At 38.0% G+C, this 10,162-nt stretch overlaps 2 protein-coding genes across 2 annotated transcripts; one reads left to right on the forward strand and one right to left on the reverse strand.

Moving 5' to 3' along the window:
- Positions 1 to 1,160: 1,160 nt before the first annotated feature.
- LOC128956240 (uncharacterized) lies at positions 1,161 to 5,559 on the forward strand. Its single transcript, XM_054301932.1, has 4 exons — positions 1,161 to 2,494; positions 2,568 to 2,790; positions 2,888 to 2,996; positions 3,130 to 5,559. Exons 1-4 carry the CDS (start codon positions 1,307 to 1,309, stop codon positions 5,450 to 5,452), a joined length of 3,843 nt encoding a protein of 1,280 aa, XP_054157907.1. The 5' UTR covers positions 1,161 to 1,306; the 3' UTR covers positions 5,453 to 5,559.
- An 892-nt stretch (positions 5,560 to 6,451) lies between these two features.
- On the reverse strand, positions 6,452 to 8,336 carry LOC128956245 (sorting and assembly machinery component 50 homolog). The gene is made up of 2 exons (XM_054301936.1): positions 7,564 to 8,336; positions 6,452 to 7,483 (listed from the first exon to the last, which is right to left on the reverse strand). The coding sequence occupies exons 1-2, from the start codon at positions 8,117 to 8,119 to the stop codon at positions 6,513 to 6,515; spliced, it is 1,527 nt and encodes a 508-aa protein (XP_054157911.1). The 5' UTR covers positions 8,120 to 8,336; the 3' UTR covers positions 6,452 to 6,512.
- Between the last annotated feature and the right edge of the window lie 1,826 nt (positions 8,337 to 10,162).

Genomic DNA, 10,162 nt, shown 5'->3' on the forward strand with positions numbered 1-10,162 from the left:
ATATCATAGATTAATATTTTTAAGGTTTGTTATGTAATTAATAATTTGTTAAATATTTGTAAATTATTTCAATTGATTAAAAAATTGACTAATTAATTAAAAAAAAATTTTAAAAATAATAATCATTTAAAATGTTAAACTACCATATATTTAATTGTATAGATTATTTTCAAACAAGTTATAATATAGTTAAAAAATTTGAAAAAAAAGTTGAATAATTATTATAGAATTTTGTCTGAATTATTAATTAAATAAAATTTTTTTATTATAAAATTATAAATAAAATTCAAAAACATTAATTGATATATTTTATTAAATTAAATTCAATTATTATAAATGATATCAATTATTATTGATTTAATTATTATTATTTTATTTTATCTAATTTAAAAAAAAATAATTTTAGTCATAAAAAAAATAATTAATTAATTCAATACATATTTATTTGTTTTTTTATATAAAAAAAATCTACTTTTAATTAAAATTTAATTAAATAATAAACTAAAAATAATTGAATACATTGATTAATGAAACAACAAATTTTGAAAAATAATTGTAACGTTATCTATGAACAGAAACAAAATGTGAGCTTTTTTTTTTACTGTACATTCAAATAATACTATTAATAGTTTAGTGTTTAGTATTAATATCAAAAAGAGGAAGAAATTCCCGCTAAAAATAATGAAATCATTAAATATTTTTTTGTAATAATATTTTGGAAACATATATATATATATATTTCAATTAATTAATCTAGTACAGTTTTATTTTATTTATTTTTTTAATAAACATTAAAAAATTATTTAGACAAACTACCATGATTAGTTACCAGTATATATAATAGTTATACAGTATATATAAGTTCCCTTACATTTGTGTGGGGAGGGGGAGGAGGAGGAGGGAATATATTTAGGGAAATGTGTTTTTTTTTGTTGAACATATAGTTTGGTTGAACCCCTAAAACAAAACAAAAGTTTTTTTTTAAATAATAATAATATAAATATTTTTTTTTGTTTTGTTTTGTTATTTAATTATTTTATTTATCAAAAAAAAAATTAATAAATTGTTTACAAATATGTAATTAAATACCCAAAAAAAAACTAATAATAATAATAATTATTATTATTATTTAATTTATACCCAAAAAGTATGTCAACTATAGTTTGCGGCCATAAAAATGTTTGACCAGAAAATCGGTGGACAACACAAACAATTAACAACAACAACAACATAACAGTTGTCGCCGAAGTCATCGCCGAAGTTGACGGACGGACAACAACAACGAAAACAACAAGAATAGCGGGAAATGTTTTATTCAACGGTCATATCAATACTGCGGGCGATCATTGTTTCGGCAATACTGTTGGCGGTCACCGTTGCCTCAGCCGCAGCCGCCGCCGGACGCGATTTGTCCGCTGTTGGCGTCGCCGCCGTCGACAACAATCACTGTTATCGGCAATCGCGATGTCGGCCGCTGCACACTGGCCAGTGTCTTGACGTTACGTTGCCGTACAAGTTGACTACTGCCGGCGTACCGGCGCCGGGACTCTGGGATCTAAATAGCAATGGCGGTGGTGGTGGCGGTGGTGATGCCGACCGCGAATTGGTCGGCCATCGGGACATTCACGACTACCTGAGCCGCTGGAAAGGCCTACGATCGGTACCCCAGTGCTGGAAAGCCCTACAGTCGGTACTGTGCGCTACTTTTTTTCCGCGTTGCGACAACGATACTGGTCGGGTATCGTTGCCTACGCGGGAAATGTGTCGACTAACCCGACATCCGTGTCGACTACTAGAACGTCATCATCATTGGCCCGAATTTTTGCGATGCGATAACGAGACGCTGTTTCCCGGCCGTTGCAAAAACGATTATACCGATCTGAAGTTTCACGCCGCACCCGGCGTCCAGCCGGCCCGTTGCGCTCTACCGCTGGTCAATACCGACGACCACAATATCTGGTATCCGGAAATCGAAGGCTGCGCCGTCCAGTGTCTGAATCCGATGTTTACAGCGGACGATCGACGCCGGGTGGCCACTGTTGTCTACTATGGTTCGCTGGCCGGTTCGCTGGCCACTGCATTCGTTGTGATTACGTTCGTAATCGATTGGCGATCCTCAAGCCGATGGCCAGCGTTGATCATATTCTATCTGAATCTATGTCTGTTCGCCCATTACGCCGGTTGGTTGATGCAGTCGGCCCTACACGACGGTCATCGTGTAATTTCTTGCCGACCGGACAACACGACCCGATACGGCGAACCGGGAAATTCCCCAGAAAATCACTATTGTTTGCTAACGTTTTTTCTGACCTACTATTCGGCAATGGCCGCACTCGTCTGGTACGCCAATCTGGCCTACGCTTGGGATCTATTGTATCGGACGTCCAGTACATCTACTCATAGGGTTGCCGTCAACTCGAAGGTGGCCTACTTTCATTTGACCGCATGGTCAGTACCGTTAATGTTGACCATAACCATACTGGCGCTGGGAGAGGTTTGTCTACTACTACACACACATACCTGTCCTCAACTTATATATTACTAATAACTATCTGTCACACACACAGGTTGACGGCGACTCATTGCGCGGTATATGCTTTGTCGGCGTCCAGAAGCCGATCATACGATTTTGTTTTGTATTAATACCGTTAACCGTTTCGGTGGCCATCGGCTGCTACTATCTGATACGTGCAATGATTACGCTGGTCAGAGTCAAACTGGCCATCAAATCGCATAACAGTATCGATCTGAGAAAGAACAAGAAGATCGAGCGCATGGTTTTGCGGATCGGTATGTATTTGTGTCTACCGAACACTACTTTGAGGGAACAGTTACCTAAATAGTTATGATTAACACTTTGTTTTATTATTATTATTCTGAATCCTAGTTATCTTCATGTTGTCGGCGTGGATGGCCGTCGCTATCACTTATGTCTATCATATCTATGAGTTTGTACATCAAAATCAATGGAAGGAATCGCTCAACGAATATATTCTGTATGTATAGCTGTGTGTCTGTGTGTGTGTGTGTTAGCTAACTGTGTGAGCGGGTGAGTGAGTGAGTGAGTTAACAGATGTACCATTAGATATGATTATCATTTTCATCTGTTTTTTTTGTTGTTGTCACCAGTTGTACGCTTAACCTGAAGGCAGCACTCAATCCGTACGATGAGTTGTCGACTTCAGCCAATACTATAGCCGATGATCTCAGCGCCGCCGACAACATCGACACCACTGGCGTCCAAAAGTGCAAACTTGTCGAACGGCCTAATCTTGTCTACATATATCTGCAACTGATCGCCATATTCGCTATCGGACTGGTTTCGAGTTCGTGGGTATGGACGGCCAATTCGTTGTCTGGTTGGCGACGATTTTTGAATCGCCGGTTGAGGCCCGATCATCGCCGCACGTCACCGATGCGCGTCAAACCGGACGAAATAATCAGTAAAACCTATCGCAATCGCCATCATCTGAGTCAGGGCGGCTATATGCCCAGCTTTCATTCGATGCATTCGGATCCGGTGGCCATGAATCTGAATTCGGCGGCCAGTCAAGAGCTGTCGGCCACCTGGGCCGGTGCGTTGCCCACTTTTGTCCATCGTAGGGGCGCACTGGGCCACAACGATCCGCATATATCGGCCCAACAGCAACAGAATCATTATTTGTCGAATTTTTCGGGCACCCGTCAACACTCGTCCAACTCGGACGTCAGCCAACAACGATCATACGATTCCTATAGACGATCGCTTGACTCGCAGTACAGTCTGGAACAGTTGGAAATGGTAGCAATGGATCGACATCAGCGACGAAAGACGCGAAAAGAACGGGAAAAACTATTGAAAAAGTCGAATCCCTATCACATTCGCGGCCGACGCGGTAGCGACACATCCGGTAGTATCGTATCGACTGCACTGATGGCTCGCGACGTATTTCGGCGAGCCGTAGCCAAGTCCGAGTGCAAGAGCACCAGCACTGGCGATCTGATCCAATTGGATCGCAACACAGCAGCAGCGGCGGCGGCCGCCGTCGCCGCTGCCGTTACTATGCCGTCACATCCGGCTATGACTCATCACCCGATCCATCCGTTTATGACATCACCGATTTGTTCGCCAAACTCATTGCCGCCGCTAATGTCCGCAGCGTCACATTTCCTGCCGTTTATGCCGCCACTGATACGACCAGTGCGTCCACCGACGGCAGCCACCACCAGCACCACTGCTGGTCAACAACAATCTACGAGCTTTACTTTCACACACGGAATGTCCGATCAGTCGTCTCAACTGATAAATCCATTACTGGAAAAACGCCGTCCGGACAGCTGTCAGCCGCCGATGACAGCCAGTGGACACCATTTTGTCACAACGCAAAACAGCGGCACCGGCGGTAACAACAGTGCTATTACAGTACAGCCGACACTGAATACGACGCCAAACGGCACTCAAACACTGATGCAAAATCTAGCGGTTCCCTCAGCGGCTAACTATGGTCTCACTTATATGAATGGTCTGACTAGTGGTGGCGGACTGACACCGTATTTTGCGGCGGCCAACTATTTTGGCCATTCATTGAATCCGCTTTATGGCAATCCGATGACTGCCGCGGCCGCCGCTGCAGCTGCTGGACAATCGCAAGCACCGACAGCAGCGGCAAACTTTCTAGGATTACCGTACGGTGCGTCACCGTTGCCGTCGGCGTTTCAATATCCTCCGGCACCGTATACACCGTATTCGACAATACCTACGGCTGCTGCTACCACTGCGGCGGCGGCTGCCCAACAGTGCGCCAATCTTCAGGAGCTGCAGACACTGATGCGCGAACGCGAAGCCTATCTACAGCTGATTCGGCCGATGGACAGCGGCAGCGAACTCGAAGACAGTTTTCTGCCAATACAGTTGTCCGATTCGGAGGGCATCTATTCGCCGGATCCGATGTCCCGTAACGAAGGTCTGATGACTGCCCAGCAAATAGTCGACCAACACATCCAACGAGTCGAAGCACAGGCCGAGGCTAGCGGTGCGGGTACTAGTGGTGGTGGTGGTGGTGGCCATCATTTTGCCGGCGAAACTACTACCACCGACTCTGAGGTCAAACAGATTACTATGTCGTCGTCAATTGTCGGCGCACTGGGCGGCCATGAGTTGGAAGAGTTGCACAAGAATTTGGGCGACAATTATGTGAATAGCAAATCAAATGGCGTCCATAAAAGTGATTCAACGAAACAACGAAAACATAAGAAATCGTCGAAGAAGTCGTCGAAGAAGCAAAAGTCGTCACAAAACAGTTGTAATAATAATAATAACAATAAGACTATCAGTGCTTTAATTGACACTAAAACTACTTCGACAGCGACAACAACAACAACAACAATGACAACAGCAAACGATAACGACATCAATGGTAACGAAGAATCTGAAGAGCAAAAGCCATTAATGGACGGCCAATCAAATGATTAATAATCATAAAACTTGGATTAATTAATAATAATAATAATAATACTCTAATAATAATATGATTTTTTTGTATTGAAATATATTTGTGCACTAAATCTGTGATAAATTTGTGCCTAAAAATTAATTTACAATTTTTTTTAAAATTTAAAAACAATTTTATATATATATATAACTAACAAATACTTTATACAAGTTTTTTTGAAACATTTGAATCACAATTTTTTTATATATATGTAATAACATTTTTGATTGCATTTAATTTAATTACTTATTTAAAACAGTATTATTATTATAATTATTTTATCATATCATCAAATTTTAATCATTTATAAAATTATTTTATTAATTATAAGTTATTTCATAAAAATAATATCACAATGACTTTACAATGAATTTTTTGTTGTTTGTTTGCAATAATTGAAAATTAATTTTTTTTAACTTAAGACTAATAAAAAAAATCACTTAATTTAATTAAATTTCTTTGAAAAAAATCTTTTTAGGTTTAGGTTTGAATTGTTGGATAGAAAAGTTGAGAAATTTTTCCTAAATATACATATTTTACTAAAATATTCAATTTTTACAAAAAAAGTTCATATTTTTCCTAAATTTACATATTTTACTAAAATATTCATTTTTATCTAAAAGTTCATATATTTCCTAAATATTCATATTTTGCTAAAATATTCATTTTTACAAAAAAAAGTTCATATTTTTCCTAAATATTCATATTTTGCTAAAATATTCAATTTTTACAAAAAAGTTCTTTTTTACCTAAATATACAAATTTTACTAAAAAATATTCATTATTTTCAAAAAAAAAGTTAATATTTTAATATAAAGTTATAATTTTAGTTAAAAAAATTGAATAATTTAATCATCAAATCATTTATTTATTTATTTTTCATAAATTAATTAATTTCTTCCTCAACATCGATGACTATATATATATTTGTTTTACAATTTTTTTTTTTTGAAAAACAATTTACAATTTTAAGACTAAATTAAAAATTAATTTTTTATTAATTAATTAATTAGAACTAATTACTATAATAATATATCGGCACTAAATAAAACTGACTCCGAGTCCAAACTGTAGGCCAGGGGTCAGCTGATCGCCGGACTGTTGGCCAAACGGCAGACAATAGTTTAGCTCGAATCGGGCCATATGTCCGATAGATAGTACAATACCGGCGCCGACACTGTAGCGCAAACGGTTCAACAAGAGTCCAATATTTTTGTACTGGTCATCGGTAAAACTAAAATCGCCGATATTGCCGGCATTGGCAAACAAATGTGTACGAAAATAGTCGCCAAAACCGCTACCCGAACCCGGCCTGAACGGTAAGGGCGTATAGACGTGTAGGCCGGCCGTCCAGTAGGTGTTGGCGCCCAACGCATTGCCGTCGCTGTGCGGACCGACACCGTTCAGTTGATAGCCGCGCAGTGTTAGCGGTCCGCCGATAAAAAATCGGTCGTTAATACAGGTAACCGATTCCAGCTTCTGTAGCGGTTTCATAATGCCGGCCCTCAGCGATGCCTGTACGACAATATCCCGGAGCAATGGTAACGGTTGATTGTACTGGAGCTCCAGTTCGTGCTTATGAAAGCCTACATTACCGGCCAATAGTCCGGCGCATTCCTGTTGCAAACGAAACAATAGGCCGGCAGTCGGTATGATTGGATTGTCCCTGCGATCGCAGGTCAGTATGTGTTTCAGCGACGATTTCAGCGAATGGCCACACTCTTCGCGTACGGCAAACGCCGTACCCGTTGTCAGCGCCGATATGTCCCGCCAGACGGCATCCCAGCGAACTGTATGCAGTATAGAGCGACGCGATTTGAAGCTCAGATCCATCGACAGGCCTCTATCGGTCTCCCGATAGCCACTCCACGGCGCGTCGAAACCGTTCTGAAACAATGTTGTAGTCAATCGCGGCTGCGGCCACAGCCACGGAACCAACGGTTTGACAAACTGTGACTGAAAACCGGTCGTATGTTTAGTTCCGTATTCGTACTCCGATTGGAAAAGTTCGCCTTAAAAAAACACAATAAATAAATACAATCATAAAGTGGTCACCAATTGGTCAGCAGATCATCAATTCAATGACACTAACCTCTGCCGAAAACGTTTGGACACTTGAGCTGTAGTACAAGCGAGCCGTCGTTGTTGTTGCCGACAGACGTATTGACGCCGCCAACTACTCGCCGATTCTCGACCACACTGTAGGTCACTTCGAGACCGCTGCCATCGCCGACACTCTGGTGGTCATCACCACCACCGCCGGCGGCGCCCCGATATGTATCGATATAGACATTGATGGTCTTGAAGGCGCCCAACTGTTCCAACTGTTGCCGTACAGTATGGGCCCGTATGACCACTTGCTCGAAGTTGTCCGCATCGAACAATTGCCGAACCACTGGTACCAGTATGTCGTCTTTGGTACGGCCAATACCGTCGATATTTATGGCGTCCACACGGGTCTTGTAGGACTCCAGATCGACACCGAGATTGTTGGTCGCGGCAGCGCTGCTGCCGTTGCCGCCACCGGTAGATGACTGTAATCGGCCATCGGCCGATGAACTTTTTGTTACACTATCTCTATGGCCACCGCCAGCAATCGGGTCACCGCCGGATACCGACGTCGGTGGCGGCGGTGAACTTCCAGTCATTTATAGTATAGTCTAACGTGTTGTCGGTCGGGTGTGACGGGTGTGTGTGTGTGTGTTGGCCACCAGTGGTCGATCGGGTCTATCAATCGGTAATATATCGGTAATCGGATTATAATTTTATTGTTGTTTTGTTTATTACTATTGAAAAACAGTTTCTATTATTAAATACATTATTATTATTATTATTATATTGTATTGAAATAACATTACAATCGATTGCATGATATTATTAAACATTCAACAAACACATTGTCATAGAGTAGAGTCACGGTTGAGAAAAACGGTTTGGTTTTTGTTGATAATACTACTAATAATTAATAAATAAATTACTATTTTTTTTAGTAAGTTTTTCAATAAAATTGATTTAATTTTATTTATTTTTTAAATTAATTGATTAATTATTTTATTAATTTATTATTAAACAACATTTATTATTGTAATTATTTTTTTTTGAGTTTTGTAATAATATTTTCAGGTTTGGATAGTTTGGTTGATAATAATAATATTTTTTTAAAAAAAAAGTATAGTTGTCTAGTGTTATGTTTATACATAAACAACGTTAACAAAAAAAATTATGTGTAAATGTTTTAAATGTTAAATAAAAAACTATTAAATTATTTATAATATTTAAAATAATTATTTAAAAAAACAATTAATTAATATTTCATTTGAAAAAAATTATATATAAATATTTGAGAAAAAAATAATTAAATATTAGTTTTATTTATTGTTTTACATAATTTTTTTCTTATAATTAAATTATTTCTTATAATTAAATTATTTCTTTTAATTAATTTTTTTCTTTTAATTAATTGATTTCTTTTAATTACTTGATTACTAAATAAAAACCACAATTTAATTACAAAATTCTCAATTTCCGTATACAATGTATAGTAGGAAATACCGATCCATAGGCCAACAGTACCGCCGATTGCGTACATAATATCCGCAAAACCCATCAAATAGTTTTCGGTAATTAAGGGTATGAATCGGGTTTTCGGTATAAACAGTATAGTATTTTCGGATACGTTTTCCGTAAATTGTTTGACCGAAATATCTATTTCACTATAACTACAGAGTGGGCGAAAACTAGCGGCAAGTTTATCGCAAATCAATTCAATGGGCGTAATATTTTTTTTCGGTAAATTCAATGGACACCAATTACGATAGTATGGACCAGGGTGGCCAGGTGAACTGGCCAGTGGCCATAGAAATTCACTACCGATAACTGTCCACGACAATCTCATAATATGGACAATCGGTATACAGCCGTACAGTCTAATTGATTCGCGTTGTAGGCATAGTTCGCGTGAATAATACGGACTAAACGTATTGAACAGATCACGTGAATTATCATTATTATTATTATTATTAGCTAGATAAAATTGTTGATAAAAAATTTTATCTAGATAATCTAAATTATTATTATTGAAACCATCATCATCAGTTTTAATACATTGAAATTTTGGGTTAGGTAGACTATTGATTAATTTAACATCGTACGTTATTTGTGTATGGCGTCTGAAATTTTTACATGCGTAAATTGCTTTGTTCAATTGTTCATCCAAATATTCATTAAATATATCTATATATATGCACCGTAATAGAAATTCATTGCTAGATTGATCTAGATAATCGATTTCTGGCCAATTAACACCAGGTTGATTTATTTTCAAAAATAAATGTTGCATACCGTATCTATTGATTAATGTTTTCAATAAATTACCTTGATCATCTAGTTTGGTTACATTCTGGAATGGGTCCCAGATAATAAATGGACTATTTATAAATGAATAATCAACTTTCCATAAATAACGTCCATTCGGACAATTAACCCGTCGATTGTTACCCAATAGTATATAGCATTCATTGGTTACGTTATTGTTGAGCCAATTAAATATCATGTTCAATGTTTTATTATTAAATACCCTTGGACCATAATTTTCATTTAATTTATACAATTTATTATTATCATAATTATATAATTGATCTAGTATATTTGTTGTATTGTATATCTGATACATCAAACGTATATTTGGCAAA

This window comes from Oppia nitens, unplaced genomic scaffold, assembly GCF_028296485.1.
Source record: "Oppia nitens isolate AA-2021 unplaced genomic scaffold, nextdenovo-longstitch-racon4-pilon3 scaffold2_pilon_pilon_pilon, whole genome shotgun sequence".
In the NCBI taxonomy this organism is placed as follows: Eukaryota; Metazoa; Arthropoda; class Arachnida; order Sarcoptiformes; family Oppiidae; genus Oppia; species Oppia nitens.